This window comes from Aptenodytes forsteri, unplaced genomic scaffold (genome assembly GCF_000699145.1).
Source record: "Aptenodytes forsteri isolate BGI_AS27 unplaced genomic scaffold, ASM69914v1 Scaffold171, whole genome shotgun sequence".
Classification (NCBI taxonomy): Eukaryota; Metazoa; Chordata; class Aves; order Sphenisciformes; family Spheniscidae; genus Aptenodytes; species Aptenodytes forsteri.
In genome coordinates, this window is record NW_008794211.1 from 518,316 (window position 1) to 539,492 (window position 21,177).

Consider the following 21,177-nt stretch of genomic DNA (forward strand, 5'->3'; position numbering starts at 1 on the left):
TACCTTTTGTAAAAGGCCCCCAACATTTTCACATGTGTAACAGTTCACTCCTCTTAAACATACACACCTACAGACTACCAGTAATAAACAAAATTTCCATTTTAGATATTTTAAGTGTGACAATATTGCATTTTTGTTTTAAATAATATTAATCCTTTAAAGTTTGCTAGTTTCTCTAAATGATTCAAAGGTTACCTCTGCATTTAGGTTGTCTGCAAGGCTTTCAAGAAACTGGCTTTCAATTGGATTCTGCTGAGTAAGAAGAGTCAGGTAATGACTGAGTTTATCATGAGTTGTAATAATGACACCTTCTCCGAATTTGTCAAACTGAGGCCGTCCAGCTCGACCAAATATCTGCATGACATCTAAAATTCCAAGGTCAACAAAGGAGCCTCTTTTTGCAGCATATATTTGTGTTCCCTGGTTGAGGAAAAGTTAATAAAAATTAACATAAATACACATGAATATAATCCTGATGAGCTGAATACTGAAATTAGGCAAATATAGCATGATTTGAGAAGTGTACTTTAACTAATCCTTTCATAATCTTTGATATATTTAAATCTTTACTATACAAACTAGACTCCCACTGGAGGGAATCAGTTTAATGAGATATAAATAACATTTCAAGTCAATCAGACATTTCCCCTCCAGGCCCAAAACCCACAATAAAGATCTTGCTATCTAAGCTTCTTTACAGGTTTCTTTTAAGACAGATACCCATGTGCAGAGTAGTGGAAGCTCTTACCTTAATAACAACAGCATGAGCAGGAAGATTGACACCCCAGGCAAGCGTAGCTGTACAAACTAGGACTTTGATATGTCCGTTAGAAAACAAGTTCTCAACCAAGCTTCTGTCTTGCCGCAGCATTCCTGCATGATGAATACTAAATCCATCTGGAAACAGCTCACGTAACTGCTTATTTCTGGATCTCTGTACCTAGAATGGACAAGCATAAAAATTAAATTCACTTCTAATTACAGTATAAGCAGCATTGTATTAAAAAAAAATACAGGAAAAACCCCCATTGAAAATTATTATGAGTCATACGAGAGGAACTATTTCTATTAATGTTAAACTTTTCATCAACACCAATATGTCATGATTTTCTACAAATGAATTTGACTTCTATTCTTACTTTCCAAAGAATACACTTAACTGTTTAAAAGAATACTTTTATAAAAATATAGCTTCACTTAAACAGAGATCCAAATTTACTGATAACCAGTATGAACACTGAAACTGAGAACTCACTTTCCTTAAAAGCCACTCTTTCAGACTATGCAGGCAGCTAGGACAGGCTTAAGGCAGCAGGCCACACACTATACTTATCATTAAGGAGGGGATACCCTTCCTCACCACCAGCCATTGCATCAGCCTAGCACAGCATGGATTAATAAATTCATAGTATGGAACCAAACTGTTCATCTACTCCTCATTTTTACCTTCCCCATGTGTAGGAGGCTGGGATCTCAGCGTGCAAAACCTCAGGTCCTCCAGCCTCCCACTGTGTACAAGGTCCATAAGCATGTCTCCCTTGTTTCTGGGTACTAACTTTATCATGCTTCACCTAAACCAAATATTGACTCAAAGTTAAGAAAAACTAATACACTTCCCTTCCAAACACTAAGTTCTGAAACTCAAATTGCTTTGGAGTGTGTCTTCCAGAAGCAACAGGGAAGAAAAACCAACCACTTAAAAAGGAAAACCAAACCACCAGAGTTCATGCCATTTTAGCCCAACGGGAACAGTTGTCTTTCTGTTCAGAAACATGGCTTTGGGCTAAAGCTCAAGTATCACAAAAAGTGCAGCTCTTTTATTACAATTAAGATGACAGGAGGAAAGGCACGGTAACCCTGTTGTAAACTGGAATAAAGGACCTTCAACCAAGCTTATATGAGCTTTAATATAAGGTCAGAAAGCATGCCGTATACAAGCTCTTTACCCTCGCCCCTGGCTACTGGTTCCTTAGATCTTCATGTTTCAATGTCCCTGATTTGCCACCAACACCTCTGATTTTCCTCCCATCTCTTCCACATTCCTAACTGCCTTCCCAAATCAATCGCTGCTGAATATGACACCAGGAGGGTTGTGGTAATGATGACTCTAATCTTTCCCTAAAACAGATTTCTTTATTATCATTGCCAGCAGAGAATCTCTACTTTTTCATAGACCACAACAGTTAAGTATTTTTTGACTATCACTGTATTTTCAGCCCTGTATATTATAGTGAATTAATTCTAGATCAAATTATGATGATTTTTTTTTTTTTAAATCTTCACATTTACTAGTACCTGACACACAGTCACTAAAAGTTGACTTAAGGGATACAGAGTGGGTAAAGCAAAGCAAAATATGGTTCACAGTACTGGCATACTGCCAAACATGAACAATAAATCTCTGCAAACACAGAAATAAATAGGGAGATGGGAATGCAATTATAAAGGAGGACAGGAAAAGAAAAATATTGTAGGAAAAACATATTTCTCAGCTTCACAATTATCCAGCTTCTCAATATCTGATCTTTCCTGCTTTAGCAGTAATTATTTACTATTCATTTAAAGGAAATCAAACTCAGCTTTTAACTACACATGATTTTTTGCCAAATTTAATTAACTGCTGTAGTGCTTAAAAATGAATTAATAAAAAATTGAGAAAGTGGCAGTGCAGTTCATGAAGCTTATTCTTTATGAGCTAGTGAATGGAAACAAATACTTCATAAAGAATACCAATGCACCAAGGTTTGCATTTATAGTATATCAAAAACAAATCTCACAGAAGACAGGCATGTGGAAAATTCACTTCAGCTGCGAATCTGAGAATTGTGACACAGGAATTTGGATTGATCTTGATTACATTCAGAACGTGGTGCAAGCATTTAACAATGTAATTAGCATTTGCCTTAAATAAAGCAAATCTTCCTATGTGATAAGACAACTGTCAGAAATTTCACTTTTTTAGTAGAGCTTGTTGTATTGGTGTCACACGACTATACTACAGGTATTAAAATAAGTACTTTTCAAAAAGCACAATTATTCAATATAAAAAATTGCACTTTAAATATTATAATCTGTAGCTGAAAAAACTAAATCTTGTTCTCAAATCTCCACAATTTCAAATTTACATACCTTTGTAACCTGATTGCTTATGTTGTCTAATGTGACTGAAAGACAGGGCAATTTACTGATGGGAAACTAAGAAGAGTAAAATTTTGTACTATATATGGAAGGAAACTGTATTTGTTTGCAGTTTTAGGAACCACAATGTCACCAATTTAGAGAAAGGAACTTGTGAATATAGGAAAAAGGAGGACAAAGGGGAAAAGTTTGTGACAGAAAACACGTTAAGATATGGCAATGCTAGTCTGACTATAATTCAAGTACTTCCAAGCTTAATATTAATCAACTGTTTAAAAATATGTAAAAATTTAGGTACACCTAAATGTATCCATATAGTTGTGTTTAGAAAGGAATATCCACTTTCTAAAATCTACCACACATTCTAAAACATCTTTGAAATATTTAATATTCACAGGTTTTGTCTGTTCATTTATTGAATCTATGAAGTGCTAGACTTCCAGGTTGCACACTAACCAGTTGAGATACATTAAATAAATTTTTTCCAACACAGAAGATGATGAGCTTTTTTTAATGAAAAACTCACAGCCCACTTCTGACATAGGAAAAAACAAATGCCAATCAAATCAAATCACTAACTATCCTTGATGATTCCATTAACTGCACAGAAATTGAATTAATTTTCTTTCCATAAATTTGTGGGCATTTTAAATTACAAAGATACAAGGCAAGTTAGTTCAAGAACAATGAAGTAACCCAATTTTATAAAGTTACACTTGATTAAATAAAATAAAAACATAAATCACATATCTCAGTGATGGCTTGGAAGACTGCTCACACAGCATATCCTTCAATAGCAGCATATTTGCAAATAAACCTCCTTAGCTCTTGTGCCAATGAATTGCGAGGTTATTCTATTAAATCTGGATTTTAACGGTTGCAGACACAACAAAACCCACAACTACTAAATAAGGCAAGTGAAACTATAAAAAGTTATACTAGTCCCATCTTGTTCTATTACAGACTAAAAGGTTTTGCTTAAAATGTATATTAAGTGTTACTAAGTGCCTCAGGTGTACGGAGAAGTTGTTATTATGAGCTCTGGCACTGGTCTCCTGATTAGAATTGATTTTCTTTCCCCTCCCTTATTGCTCAAGAGGGCTGTAGATTTATGACCTTTGCTTACATGTGTGTGTGCATCTAAAACAGTATATATTAAATAAATTCTTAGTTTAGCTTGCTGCCACCTATATTTCTCCTTTAAATGTCTTTAATTTCATTCAGTTCTTGATTAAGACACATTAAAAATGTCACAGACACAGAAAAATGTCCTGCTTAATTTTAATGAGGTGACGCATATGTAGCAGAAAAAAAAATATGATTTAATCAAGCTTCAGTGTATTTCAGCTAAAGACTTAAAAAAGATAACACCCTTCCTTACCCTTTGCTTGCATCTGGTATCACAAAGGTATCATCATTCATAAAGACTATAAGCTGCATGCTTTTTGTCTGAACTACCAATACTACATGAATCAAAGAATGAAATTTTTAATAGGCTTATAGCTGTTTTTTTTTCTTATTTTATCTAAAAATCAAGTAAAAAAGAGTAATAAAACTTGATTATGAGAAGCAGCTGCCAATAAATTACTTCTTGATAAATGAAACACAAATTTATGTCTTTTCTTTAATCTCCAATTGCTACACTCATCTAGGACAGACTAAGTAGATCACCACTACTTGGTAAGATCAGATTTTTTTTTCTTTGTGTAAATTACTTCTTTTTCCTTTCTGCTTCCTCATTTTGAAGATATTGTTTGCAACTTTGAATTTTGGTGTTTTTTACCACTAATAACACAGTTTTTGACTATCATATATTTTCTTCCGGTAACACAAATGGCACAGGCTATTCTGCTATTTTTCTCATGATCACCTTACTATAGCAAAACTTTATGCTTGTGATCGTAAGACTCAATCATTGTAATTTCCTTTCTGTGGAATTCACAACAGGACAGCACTTGCAGTTTGTTCAGAATGCACCATCATATTTGTTCACTGGTTTGAGCAATTCTGAGCCATTTATTCCCATCCTTCATTCTCTGCACTGTCCTGACACTCTGCAAAGTACTAGCTCTTAATTTTGAGGCCTCATTAACTTCACTTGATGAGTGTCGGTGCTCTGATAGCAGATATCACAGACATCTAAAATAAACAAAGTAAGGTATCTTCTGCTGCAGCCTTCAATGAAGGGCAGTTTTAATTTGTACTACTACTGTGTGCTGAATACAATTCAGTTATTTCCCAAATAACTATTTTGTAACTTTCCTGAAGACATCTGAAAGTGTAATTCTTAGGTTGACCTTCTAAATTGTTTTAAGTTCCAACAAGACAAAAGTCTCCTCTGCCTCATTCATATTATTCACGCTGCTGAATCTGCTCCGCTGGCTCATTTAAAGAATACTGATTGTCTTTCAAAATTTATGATGTTAAGGTAAGATGGGAGAAGTCTCTATCCATTCAGGAAGTAAAGGGCGGCTGAGAAAAGCAGAATGAAAAAAGGGAAGTTGAAGAGTCTGTCAGTGGGCTTATTCCTGCTCCTTAAATACAAAAAACTAACATGACTTCAGTATGTATGAGGACTGAGAGAAATGGGAAGAAATGATCAACAGATTGCATGATCATTCACCACTTTTGCTTTTCAGAATTTACGACATACATATTGCATATTAATTAAACTATACAAGTTAAATGTTTAACATAAGTTTTATTCTTTTATTCACAACTGCTGTTTCAAAGGGGAGAGATCAAAAGTTAGATAGTGCCAATAAAACCACGAGAAGGGTTTTTTAAATATGAAGTCAAAATATAATAATTTCTTGTTACAGAAAAAACCATGAGACTCCTTAATATGCACAGTTAGAGCAAGTATATGAAACCTAGAGAAAATACTAAACCGTGAAGATGAGCAGTAACACTATCCAACAGTTCATGAAAGAAACTGAACATGAAGAAATGCAGATTGGAGTCTAAAGGGAGAAAAGAGGAAGGCATTTGAGCTGCAATGATTTTACCTGGGGACTCTCCTTTTACGAATTAGAACTTTTATTTGTATTATCCAACTTGTACTGTCTGCATAGTAACTAACCTATCAGCAGCTGTTTCTAGGACAAGGATGAAGTGGCATGTTATGTGGTAAGAGCAAGATTAAATTACTATTTTATTACAGAAGGAAAGAATTAACTTTTGAAAGAAATTTTTCCTGAAGGATTTAAAAGTCGACTACATTTCTGTGATGAATATATATTAAACAATTGGTCCTTATCTTGTATTACCTTCCATACCTCTTGAGAAACGGCATGAAATGGAAAATTATTAGTATTTACTAAACACATAGTAATACACTAAATCATATATAAACGACTTGTCATGAAGCTTTTCTGCGAAGTTTTAAATCAGTCATTTTTAAAAAGTTACCCAACGTTTCAACACATTGGATTCAGGTAGTGCTTCTGTGTTGATATGCCCTCACATTACTTCCCTCGCTCTTTTCTGGGAACAGCAGTATTAGCTTCACTGACTGTTCACCCTGCAGCTGGTTCCTGTGAAGAACTCAAAGACTACCGAGAGCTCTCCTCAATCAAGATGACTTGCATGACCTAGCAGATCATTTCTGGATGGATGCAGGCTGGCCAATATGCTATTCTACTTAATGAGTATGCATGCTCGTTCTCTACATCTTCACTTTTTAAATGTATCTAGCTATTAACTTTGTATGGTTATCCTGAAGTAATATCTCTGTCCAACTTTTATTCTTTTACTGGGTTATAATTAGTGGGTACCTGGCAAGTCAGTATTTGAAGAAGGTAATTCTAGCAAACAAATGTGAATCAGTTTGAATTTCTCCTGGAAGAGTCAATAATCTAATTGTCTCCCTCTGGAGATTTAAGTTCACTGTATTAAAGTTAGAACTGTTTAAACCTATGAGTTACCGCTCTGATCAATTTACTGAAATCACCTCAGTAAGTTCTGTAAAGTGCTCTAAAAATACCTCTGAAGGAGAAAGAAAGGAGAGTAGTATGACTGCTTTGCTTAAATGTCTTCCTCTATCAGTGTTAAGATAACAATTCTTTGAGTGCAATCATCAGGAGCACATAATTCAGGACTAATTTTCTGTATTATAGTATTATAACTGTTTTTCTTCTGAACCTTCTCCTCTTTGTGTGTATGCAGGTTTCTATTGATTTAGGGTTGTCTCCTGTCAATTTGTAATTTAGATATACTTGTTTAGAATAGGAATCTATCTGTCCTTAGTCCTCAGTAGGACACAGACTATTTTTCAGTTGTTGCACTAAAAACAATTCTCTCTACATGCAAACATGATTTTCTGCAGGGCACAGCTACCTTCAATGCAAGTTTTAAAAAATATTTCAGGTCTATATAACATACTGGGTTTCTGTAGTTTGTAAAACAGAGTCACTGCAGAGTGAAGTATCAAAGAATTCAGTTTTAATGTATTTAAATCACAATTAGAAAAACTGTATGAAGAAGAGAAGGGAGGAGAAGTTTAGACAATTAGGAACAATTGCCAAGCAGCCTATCCAAGTTATGACTGTCTTGTTCTAACACAGTTGTATTTTTTTATTCAAGTGAAATAATGGCCTCTCTTCTTCAAAGCCATACAATTTTCATTGTGTATGACTACCAGTCTTGAGATATGGTTAGGTGATACTTGTATTTTAGTACACTCTTTTGCTTATCTTTATTATTTAGACTTCGTTGTTTACTTTTCAGCCCAGGTTGCTAACTCTTCTATTTTTTTACAGGGTTAGTGTTTGTAGATGTTCTTTGAACAAAAAACTTGGGAAGCTGTTGTTCCCTTTAAAGGAAAATGAATTCTGTAAATATGGACCAAAAAGACTTGTCTGCTTTTAAAAGTGAAGCATGAAAACTTACAATTTTTCTGCTATTAAAGAAAATATGAATTATTGCTGGAACACTACTTACACAGTAGTGGTAACTGTTGGGAATTTGAAATCTGGCAATTCAATGATTCCCTGACGTACTTTGCATATGATAGATAATACTGTGATTTTTCAAAACAATACAGGTTAAAAACGTACTTTGCAGTTGTACAAATAAGAATATTATTACTCATGTCTTTGTGCTCCAATCAGAGAATAGTTTATTGCTGGAACACTACTTACACAGTAGTGGTAACTGTTGGGAATTTGAAATCTGGCAATTCAATGATTCCCTGACGTACTTTGCATATGATAGATAATACTGTGATTTTTCAAAACAATACAGGTTAAAAACGTACTTTGCAGTTGTACAAATAAGAATATTATTACTCATGTCTTTGTGCTCCAATCAGAGAATAGTTTAAAAAGAAAGTTCTTATGAATTATCATTTTCTTCTCTGTTTGATTCACAAGGAAAGGAGGCCTAAGGCAGAATTTCTGGCACAGTTTTCTATTGCCCTGGTCTTACCACAGATCATAACCTATTTATTGCACAAGGTTGTGTTTCATCCAGTTGGCACCTTAGGGCGTGATGACTACCAGTTAAAGAATGGATTGGTATGGTATCCAGAAATGTCTTGCCTTATTCAGTGTGCTCTTTTTACAGTACACTAAGTTATATCATAGCAGCTCCATCTCTTTTTCATTGGAAAAGCTACATGGTGCATAGAGAATGAAATAAGATTCTATGGGAGGAGGAAGAATAGCAATCAGATTAAAAACTCTGAACAAGAGGTAAACATTTAATTTAATCTTTGATTCCTTCATAATCTATAATGCAGCAGATAAAAGTGTTTACAGACCTCACTGATGACAGAAGCTAATAAAATTTAGTATTGCTAAAATGTTACATTTTTGAGCCAGCCAGACAAGCCATGAATGAAAGAATCACAAATGCAAGTTTGACCACGCACAAATGATGGATTTGCAACAAGTCACCACGGATGTAGACATAGTTTCAAAATACCTCACTTAATGCCCAGCTGTTATAAAGCAAAAAAAGGAACTATTTGTATAGACAATACACTATCTCAACTTGAGCCAGAATTTTATAACATGGACCAAAGTAACCTAACATTTCACTTCAAGCCAGACTGTGGTGGCTGTCTTACAACTGAATGAATTACTGATTCTCAGATAAAAGGGTTTAAGAACTTAGAATGACAAATAATTCTTCTGCGAAAACACACATGGCAAGCAGCACTAGGTTTAGATAGAAAGGAAATGTTTGTTATAATGACCCACTTTAAGCTCCATCACTGAGTGAAAATGCAGCAAAAATAACAGTAATTTTCACATATTGTACAATGACAAGCATCTTTCTATTGTTTATAGCAAGTGCAATAAAAATTATATAGAGACATTTTTGTACTGCTTCAGTACGATGAAAATCTGGACTTCACAGTGAACAGAAATCTGTGCCTAAATAATCTCCAATCTTATTAAAAGAAGTGTCAAAATATTTCAGCTTAGCAATAACATGAAAATGCACATCAATTAAGATTGAATTAATTGTATAACATCATAATTTTAAAATGCATGCAGTCAGATAAAGCTCTGGTTTTCTTTCTCATCAATTCAGAATTAAACTGTTCTCTCTCTGGGAATAGATACATGAAACATGTAAAATACAGCAAGGTATCTATTCCTCTCCAGCCCTTGAGACAGGAAGTCCTGTTGTCGTATTTGTTAACCACTTGGAATACACAGATGAAAAAGTCATCAATCTTGGTCTGTTTTGCTGACAGCAGAAGTTGTCAGTATGCTGTTAGAAAACTAGCCAGTAGCGAAGATACACAGCACGAAAAGAAATTGACAGAGAGAAAGGCAGTTTGATGACATGCAAGGGTAGCATTGCAACAGCAAGGATGAATTTGTACCGGTTTCAGTTTGAATACTGACATCCTCCGGAGACCTAGTTAAACCTTTTGTTGCTGTGCTTAACCGTGCAAAGATTTCAATATTTCTGCTTCAACAGGGAACTGATACTGCATGGTTTCTATACAAATATTTGTTATATTTGAGAACACCTCCTTTGCTTTGTAATACTCAAAACTGCCACTTTGCTGAGCCATGACAATACTGGATGCATTTTTACTCCGAGACAATGAAAGCAGAAAGTGTTTTCAAGATCTTTCCAATACAGCTGCAGCTTACTTATTATATATCATCACGATTTTTAGTGTAACTCCTCAAAGGCTATACTGACTGAGACATCATTAACCCTGCGAGAAAAAAATCCAGTTGTGAACATTAAGCGTATTTCTCATTTAATAATTAAACCATAACAGTCCACTACAACTTCACAGCTATGCAAAATGACAGACTGAGGATTCTTCAGAAGAATGGAATTTCTCTTAAAAGTTTTCTAGGTAATTGGAAAAGTGCAGTATGAATTAATAGTCTATAGGGTTTTCAAACAGTTTTAGACTGGCATTACTATGTAGGACCATGAAAAGCTGAAATTTATCTTAAAACAGGAAAATAATTCTTTCCTTTTGGAGATATGAACCCTAGGTATTAAATGTCTTTTGATTTGGTACCGTGGCCTGGTTTCTTCACTTTTCTAGCTTCTGCCCTACAGCATGGAAGAAATAAACATAACAATACTAAGCAGACATGATAAAAAAAATGCAAGTCAATAAAATAAAAGTGGTACAAATTCCTAAACTAAAAAGGGTCAAAATTATACTCACCACTCATTAAGTAACTTGAACTATGTAACCTGAACTTTAACAAGAAGAAAAGATAACCAAACTAGAACATCAGACCATCTGCAGCACCATAAAAATAAGTTTTTTCACGGATACCTGTGTAATATGAAGACCCATAAGAAAATTCATGATGTAATTAGCATCACAAAGTTGGGTTTTTTTTAATTTGTGTGCTAATACTATCAAACAAGTCTCAGAACTAAAGACATTTTATTCCTTCTGTGTCTTTGCTATTTTAAGAGAATTTCAAGGATTCCTTAGTAACACTTTGTAATTCAGTGTCGCCAAATGTTAAATCTTACAAGACAAGTGCTTTTCGAGAAATCTCCAAAGGATATGAAAAATTGTAGATGCTTATGTATTTTCATATTGTGTCATCTTAATTAATTATAATAAGCCATAATTATTTACTTTATCTGATAAAGTACTAACGGAAAAAAATCTCTTAAGAAACCAATAGACCTTTAAGTGGTGGGACCAATGAAACCTGGTTTCCTATGAATTTTATATTCCTTGTGTGCCTGTCCCAACTCAGATGCATGCTCCATCAGATTTCCATAACCTCAACTCTCCCAGAATTATCTCCTCGTCTTACTGTTTCATAAATTTTTCCACTATATCCTCAGGACAAAAAAAAACCCACCTTAGAAATGACATCTGTAAGACTTACGCTGATTATCAACACCACCATCTGATTATTACCAACACCTTTGACAACTCTGTTGTCTTTTTTGTTAGTTTTATTCCAAATTACTAGCAGGCTGCCCTCTAAAGTTCTGCAACCTCAGTGCAGAACTGTGAAGCCTATGGACTTACACACTGTTCAAAGTCAGTTTCAAAGGTAACATGATGTCTTTACACACCTAAAAGGGCACAGAAGTAGCACCTAGTAAGTGATGAAACAAGAAGGTTTCTATTACTATGCTCTTTTGGTCAGCAGACTTGGGAATTTAGAGACAGACTGTCAGTTAAACTGAGGCAACTATTGGGCTTGCTGCCAGAGGAAACCAGCTGATGCAAAAAAGGAGCACTGTGCAGTCACCTCCATAGAGCTCAATTTTACAGCCAGAGCCTGTTCAAATGTAGGGTATTTTCCCACAGACCTCTGCTAAATTATGAGATCCCTTGTAGTCTTAAACGCTGTCTACTGGAAAAAAAAAAAAGGTTTTATTACCCCACTCTCTCTAAAAAAAAAAAATCCCCTCAAATCCAGCCTTTATAGTCCCACTATTTTATGTCACTTACTAACATTATGTTTTGTACTTCATGAAGCCTGCAAGATAATTGCTTTATAAAGTTTAAAAATCACAGAGATGAAGACAATTATGTATAATTAAATTTGGCTTTGAAAGACTGTTTTCTACATCTACAGTTCTTTAAGCATGTAGCTAGCACATGTATCTCCTCTCCAAGACTGATATTTTGAGCAAGGGATGACTTATTTTCTTGTGCAAGTAATTTTTATAATATATTTACAGAAATTTGAGGAAAAAATATTGCATTGATGTTAATTCATCAGTCTGCTTTGTCTGGGGTTTGTATATTAGATTAGAAATCCTCTGTCAAAATTGAGGAGCTCGCTATTGTTAAGATATTGTAATTCATATACCATTATCGTAAAGCAGGCTAAACAGTTTCTTCAGCAAGCTAACTTTAAATGTCTTACCCACATAGCAGATAGATCTCAGAGGACATTTAAGAAAATATCTCGCATATCAAACATACCATGGAGACTAAATTACCTGGTACGGGAAGAAGTAAGGAGACTGTTACTTTCTCACTTAATGCAGCGCATAGCAGCACAAAACAGGTGAGAAGAGAGCTGCTGTGCTCCTTCCACAGTCCCTCTCCAACCCTGATTAATTTCCATTTTTCATACTCTGTTTACTTATCGTGCATACACTAGTGCTAATGACTGTTCAAAAGTGTTAGATGCCATACTGTGAGCTTCATTTCCTTTAGTCTTTTAATTCTATTAACAGTCTTTCTTCTGTACAATTAATAGTCATATGTCTTCAAATCACTACATCCTTCATGCATTTCCTTTCCTTAAAAATGTTTTTCATCTCACAACTCTGCCTTCTTTTAATAGCAGCCTAATCTCACAAGGCTTTGCAAAATTCTTTACTGTAAAGTTGAACCCATATCTGTAATGCTGCATTTGTTAGGACTCTAGGAGGAAAGCAAATAGTAAACAATGCCAACACTTGCCTTAAAATTGGTATGTCTGTATAATTTACCACTTGAAGGAATAACATTTTAAAACTCACTATCTTTATATTGTTTTAAATGACAAAAATAACTGAAGTTGAAGTAAAAACATATATAAAAGTAAAAAAGTTTTTTCCCTACTTTAAGACTGAAAGCTAATACTATCTATGTAAAATAGTTCTATAACTAACACTGCAATCACTTTCAAGACATATTAATAGCATTCCTATATAAAGAGAAACTTTATGTGACTGTACAGAACTGAACCACCTACCACAGTTCAGTGCTAAGGCAAATATGTTTGCGGAGTTTCGTAACACACATACTACAGGGTTATCACAGGGATATCAGTTTTCGGTGGTTTCAAGATGGCAATACTCAATTATGAATTAAAATCAGAATAAAAGGAGTGGAGAATCTTAGACTCTTGCAATCCATACAAACTTCTAATTAGCTTCAGTGTGACAGGTATTTTAAAAACTCTTACTGGTTTGCTTGATTTTCTTATTATGCGCTTTGAAAGCTAACATAAAATATGATATATTGTATATAAAATGAATGTAAACAACATAATATATAGATAATAATATAAAATATATTGCAAAGCAAGCTTGGTGATCATATCATCACTCATCTTTAGAAATTGGTTTACACATCTAAGAATATTTTACTTTGCAAATTCCAATCTAAACATCTGAAGCTATTCAACAAAAGTATTTCCTTGTGTTAATTTTGTATTTGGATTTCAGCTAATTTTTAAATTGATTTTTTGAGCTCCAAATATGGACTTGCCAATTATCTTGTCACAGACATTTTACACAGAATGGAAACACAGAGGCTACGCTTACGTATAACGCTGGTGTTATCTCTGCTATCGCCAGTGACCACTCACTAGAGGAAAATCTACTGAGCCTGTTTTCTGTGATGTCAGACAGCCTTTCTGATCAGATTTATAGAAACAGACTGATGACTCATAATTCTTGGCATAGCCTTTTCAGATCAACCTAGAAAAGATTTCTTACTCTATTTCTTTTTTGAGGAGGCATCACTTGAGGTAACTAGATAGTTTCATCATACTTCTTTAATCTGCACGCTGCTAAAACTGAAGATAAGAGGGCTAGCTAACGCTGTCTGATGCAGAGAAATGTCCCTAGAAAGTAAAGTAACTGCCTGACCATTTGAGACGGGCCACTGTGCCAGCAGCTTGATATGGCAGGGTTCAGTCTGAGATTAAAACACGGTAGATGTCTACATGCAGATCTGTACAGCTGAAGTAGGAGTCTGAGCACCCTTCACAGTCAATGAGCACCAAGCAGCAGGGCTTGTACAGCGTTTCTGCTCCCTGACCGCCCCGTGTCTGCTCATGGTTGAGCTCAGGCATCCTCTTGGCTCCACTGCCTGAAATGCACTGATCTCCACCAACTACAACAGGAGCTCAGACACATCATGCATTTGTAGTTACCACGTGCAGTCTCCTAAAATCAGTGTGCTATAATCTTAGCCTGAAAAGCACCCTACTGGCATGTTTCAGATTTAGGCTAATGAACAAGAATTACCCTGGAAAGAATTAAAGACAAAACAGACCCTCAAATAACTTTCCGTTGCAATGAATTTCTATTGTAACTGACTCAGGTGGCGTTGTCTCAACACTCCCAGATGGGACATATCAATAATAGCTCTTAATTATCACTCACTATTCCAAGTAAACTGGAATTTGCATTATCTGTCTTCACACTAATCCCTGCTTATTCTGATACTGAATACCTCCTATCACAGAGAAACTGAAGAAACAATTGAAAAGTTAATGGCCCTATACATGAAAATTAATCAGATCATCCTATGGTTTTAAATGTCTGAAGATAACAGAACTAAAGAACATCATAGTAAAAATAGGAATGGAGACTTCACATCCTTTTTATTGGTGACAAAGGCAACTTAATCAGGGGGCATTATTTATCATAAATTCCTTTCGTACTTGCTAGAAACCCCAAATACAATTATGCACCTTCCCATAAAATATTACATTTCCATAGCCCATTCTTTGCCATGGACAAAATTATGCAATACCTTCACAGAATTTGTCATCACTACACTCAGTAGAGGTCATAGTGCTACTTAAACGTATGACATGAAACAGTTTTTTTCCAATGTGACAAAGCTGGTAAGAACATAATATAACTGAAATGTTCCCAAACTACTGTTGTCAGACAAAGAATGGGATTAAATGCCTAGCTAATCTCAATTTTCCCCTAACAACAAAAAAGGATAGCAGATGTTAAGTGATTTTTTCTTTTCTTATCTGTGCAAATTTCTACAGTTATTGATTTAATTTTTAGTTTGAGAGTAAAATCCGAGAGTTTTGCGTTTGATGGAATGAGTTGCCTGTGAAACCCCGAAGTTGTCTGAGAGTCCTCAGTACAAATTCAGCCATAGAGGGGAAAAAAGGTTTCCACTAATATCAGAAGTAAGTATAAACTTTATGGGGAATCCCATCCCTACTCCCTCAAAATCCCAAAAGAAAATGCTTGGTAGAGTAGTAGTACTGCTTCAATCTCCACCTTTACGCACAGCATATACTTTATATTACAGAACAGAAAACTGAATTCAGGAAAATCTAGATTGTTGCTTCAGCTGATGACTTCCTGTGTTTACATCAGCCCCTTTATAGTCACAATAAATTTTGACGTCTCTCCTCCAGAAAAAGACACAAATTCATAAAGCTATTTTGCAAAGCTGTGTCCAAGAGTTATCAATTCATCCTCATGTGTTTTCTCCAACTAATCCCAGTTCTGATGCCTGAAAGTAATTTGATATGTATATTTCATAAGAGTAAATACAAACTTGAAAGATCTAAATATTCAATTGTTCTATTTACTATTAACTGTTATTCCAGTAATCAAAACAATTACTAACAGACAATAGAAAAATAAATGCTTAAAACTGTCAGACAAATTTTGTTAGCTTCCTAAAACACACACTGTTCAAGAATTTATATTTTTTTTAGCAACAGCGAACGTAGTCCATATTATATTACTATACATCACTTTGTACATATATGTACTATACAAGTGTACACATGTAACTTATCTATCTTGTGTTTTATACTATCATCCATTAATGTATGCAAGAAAAAGAAGAGGAAAGGAACAAGGGAATAAGAAAAAATTATCTCAGAAATTTCATATGAATGTAAAGAACTCATCTTTCAGGTCAAGCAGAGAGCTGCACTTCAGGCTAGATGCCTGGAAGTAGAACGTATTTATGTATTTATTTTTAATTCTCAATCTTCAAAATGCTCTGAAGTGAAACAATGAACAGTGGCCTTTCACCTACCATAAAATCAGCATCATACATGACCATTAAAAAGTATGGCCACAAGGTGGCTCTCAATACTCAGCATTGAAAACTACAAATCTGAAAATGAAATAAAAAAGAATCTCAATTAGCTTTGTTTTCTTAAAATTATAAGTGATATGTTTCACCTCACTTATTCTTAGAAACATTTATTTCCACACTAGACTAATATTTTGAAGATATTTTAAATTTACTTTGTTCCTCAACATCATGAACCCTTATATAAAGAACTCCAATGAGATATTTCCAGGTTCTATCTGTAACAGCATCATTTTCCTGTAGTCACATATTCCCCCAAAAATCTGAGCCCTCTTGATAGTTGGAATTCATATATGTATAACTGAAATAATTTATTTACTGTTTTTTGATTAAGTTAGTTTTCAACTATTAACCAGTACTAGTTCTGTTTCATGATAAAAACCACATGGAACTTCTGCATAGAACGTGAATTTGCATGTGGACAGCATCTTATGCATCTTGCTTTTTTCCAATATGCTCTAGCTATATTCTTTATGTTCTTAATTACCATTTTATTTTCCCTTTTACAGGTTTATTAATAGTTGTGGTTTTTGTTGGTGACCTTCCACTCATTTCTGTAGTCATTTTAGTTTCATAAATATCTCTGCTTTCATTTACTGTTTATTTTTCCCTAAGTGTGGAAATCTGAAATTTAAAGAAACTGGGCCATGTGGAAAAATAATAAATAGGGCTATGATTGTCAAACCAGTAAAGAATTTTACTTGATTCTGAAGCAATGAGTTGTAGACCTGTACAGTACTCCAAAGGCTAGAAGTCTCTTACAACCATCATCTTGAATATATTCCTTAGACAAGAGATCTTGGTGGTTACTTCAAGGAATATGCTGCCTCACAGGAACAAAATCTAAGAGAATACCTGGAAATAACTATTACAGCTGTTTTGGAATTACGTGCCCATGGAGCAAGAAACCAGCTATGTTTTCAAGGCTATGCTGCAGTACAAACACTTTTTTACTATGCCATAACTATTGAATCAAGAGCCCAGAAAATAATTTCTGAATGTAAGGGATCAGTAAAAGAATTATAAGTAATACTGGTGAACCTATATGAGTTTTAACCCATGAATCACTGGGACAATTTCACATTTTCTTACTGCTTTCAGTTCCAGAAGCTTGCAGAAAATCCACATCTGCAAAAAGTTAAACACTGTGCTGTGTTTTCTCTGTGAAACACTATTTTGTGCTGTATTAAGTTGTGTCCTTAGGGCTTACTCCAAAGCCAACAGTCTCTTTCCCATTAGCTTCAATATGTTTTTCAATGAGATCCTTCAACTGCAAACCAACTAGGACTCTGTTCAATTATTCAGCAATACTACAGTTTAAATGAAAACATGGCAATATGATGCTAAAGGTTTCAAACTCTTTTCAGATTTCTGATTGTTTTCCTTGATAAACACACGTAGTACCATACTTGGAAAGAGTTATCTCTAGAATCAAAGACTTTGCACTGGAATTCTACATTTGATTACAAAATTCATGTATATCAAAGCCAGAGGCATCCCACAGACAGAAAATGTGCAGTATTTTTCATCCTTGATGCAACAGCCTTTGATTCCTGAGCTAACTGCTTTTATTATTATTACAAAGAGTCTAAAAAGACTTTTGCAAAGGTTTTGATACTCTAAATTCTAGAATCTAAGGGTTTGCCATCCACTACTAGGTTTTTAGCATTTTGTCAAGTTCTCAATATTTTAGAACTTCCAACTTTATAAGCCAATATTGAACTAACTTCCTAAAGTTTTTGTCTATCTTAAAAAAGAGAAGAATCCCTAGCACACCAATTACTAAAATAGAGGTCATAACCTTAAACACTGAAATAATGACAGTTTTGCATATGGCAAATTCAAATTTCATCTCATAGTGTTAATACTCATAATCAAAATGAATCATACAGCATCACCTATAGAAAATGACAGATCCTTATGGTAGTTAGCAGAAATCAACATGGCTTCTTAAAAAATGCTGCGCAAGGTCATTATTCAAATAGATAACATTTTTAGAGAAGCTCTTACAAGTCCTTATTTGGAAAAAACCCTTTAATTCAAAAGAAAAACATATCAGAAACCTTGACGCTTTCAAGGTTGATGCATAACTTCAGGATTTGGTCCTGGTTCACCTCCTTATCACGCCACAGATGCTTGTCTCCCTGTTGCAGCCACATCCAGACTCTGCGGGGACCGGGAAGAGTAGGGGAGGGCGGCGGGGAATATCTTTTGGGTTAGGATACACAAGGATGGGTATGGTATGTGAAAATGCAAAGCAAACTGAAATTCATTAAAGTGTAGCAGTTATGTCAAAGATAGACACAAGATTTCTGAAGTGGAGGTTGAATTTGCCAGTGAAAACTGAGTGGGCAGCCAGTAAATATTGCCTCTCAAAGAACCAAGATGCTGCAGACTCTTTTGGTCAAAAGTACTTTGTTGGTGTGCAGGGTGGACTATCTCAGGCCTTGCTGAGTTCAGGTAATCAGCAGCTGTACACATAACATTTTTCCCAGGTAACAATTATTATGTTACACAGTTATATAACACTCCTAATTATTTTTCGTATCTGAAGATATTTTTTGATTGTTAGGAAAAACTAACTTAATATAAATGTTTTTACTTATCTTTACCTACACAAATTTCACTTTGGTCTTAGGCCTCTTGTATCTATTGGGAAACATGGACAATTGGCTAATTTTTTTTTTTTTTTAAGAACCTTTGCTAAGCTTCATCAAAATCTTCCAGTATTTAGGGAAGCTGCTGGCCTATGTTCACATCTGTCTCAGTAATTCACATTTTTGCAATTTCTGCCTTCTGTCACTGAAAAGATTCACCAGAGAAGTTCTGCATAAACTTTTGAAATCACATATGTAGTTTTCTTACAGAGGTGATAAACTATCACAAGACAGCAAAACTTATGTACAGATAAATATTTTCAGTAAAGCTTCAAGTATGTTTCATTAGACATTTTTAAATGGTTGGGCAGATCAGCTATCTGAAGGTGGGATACACAAAAGATATATTAGCATTTTGATTTCTATTGCAAGGGGCACAAAACATAAATGTGAGAAACTTACTCGTGAGGTACTGGGCAGGATAGAGGTATGGGGTACCCTGGCTGCACAAGCACTGTCAGAAACATGACAACTCCACTACATGCTGACACCATTCTTTATTAAAGAGGTAACAAAGAGCTATATATTTTGTTAGAATTAAAATGGACCAATGGCTGATTAACTAAGTGATGATATCAATATAGATAAAGCAAGATACCATAATGCTTATAATCACGTACTGGTTTTAATATATAATATATATAATCTATAAAAGTAATCACAGTTTAAGTTCCACTACTTTTGACTTAAGAAAATTAAATATTCAAAGTATTTCCTAAGATCTCCTAACTATTATTGATTATCAAAAGAACAAAGTATTCTTCCACAAAGACAGGATGATGCTGAAAAGTTCTACTTGTCTAATTAGAACTGTTTTAAATGCAAACTATACCAAGAAATAGAAATTCTAAGCCAAAAAACTTTCAAATCTGAAAGTCTTGTGTAAATTAATTGGAAAAGTTTTCAGGCCATATGCACTTCATCTGCAAATATGTCAAAACAGGATCTGTCCTGCTTGCCTATTGTTGTTTTTCTTACAGGTTAGGAATGATTTTACCCAACAAAAGTCTGAAGCTGAATAAAACCACTGCATGAAATGCATTCCAATTCATCCCACACATTTGGTGTCCAAATGTTCTAGAAATATCACCCTGGTTCTTAATATTCTCTTAATAACCCATTCTAGAGAATGCATTAGAAGGGTTGACAGTATTCATCTCAAATGGCTTTTCCATTTGGAGTATGATATATACTAGGACATGGCACTTCTGGGTTTTTAGAATTTCTTAAATTATTTAGTGCATATATTATATATGACTGTTGCTTGGAGAAGAAACAGATTCTGCTGGTTCCACAGCAGCTGGCAACATAATAGCCATACAACAGGAGATCATAAACCAAATCTTGCTTCTTAGTCAGGTTGGTTGCCCTAATAAGTAAAGTTAGTATTTGATAGGAAGGAAATATCCTAGGGAAAAACTTACTCCAGTGTCAGTGTTTTTCAGTATGTCTTATCTGAGCACTAAAAATGAATTAGTTTAAGACCTTGTTCTACGAAAAGGCTAACAATTTTCTTGTAATTTCATGTAAATAAAATTTTAAGTTCTAGAAGTTTACACATTTTCCATTTTTTAGCTTTATTGACTAAAATTAATTCTTTATCTACTTAGAATCATAGAATCATAGAATCATTCCTAACCTCAACCAAACCCCCCCCTGCCGCAACTTGAGGCCATTTCCTCTCGTCCTATCACTTGTTACTTCGGAGAAAAGACCAACACCCACCTCGCTACAACCTCCTTTCAGGTAGTTGTAGAGAGCGATGAGGTCTCCCCTCAGCCTCCTCTTCTCCAGGCTAAACAGCCTCAGTTCCCTCAGCCGCTCCTCATAAGACTTGTTCTCCAGACCCCTCACCAGCCTCGTTGCCCTTCCTTGGACACGCTCCAGCACCTCGATGTCCTTCTTGTAGTGAGGGGCCCAAAACTGAACACAGTATGCGAGGTGCGGCCTCACCAGTGCCGAGTACAGGGGCACGATCACTTCCCTACTCCTGCTGGCCACACTATTTCTGATACAGGCCAGGATGCCATTGGCCTTCTTGGCCGCCTGGGCACACTGCCAGCTCATGTTCAGCCGGCTGTCAACCAGCACCCCCAGGTCCTTTTC

General features: G+C 35.0%; 1 protein-coding gene across 1 annotated transcript in view; it reads right to left on the bottom strand.

The window, feature by feature from the left end:
• Positions 1-21,177, bottom strand: part of ASCC3 (activating signal cointegrator 1 complex subunit 3) — a 287,341-nt gene that overhangs the window by 105,073 nt on the left and 161,091 nt on the right. Inside the window, 2 exon segments of the mRNA XM_009285000.2 lie at positions 196-420; positions 749-940. Of these exon segments, the coding sequence (XP_009283275.1) occupies positions 196-420; positions 749-940 (417 nt within the window).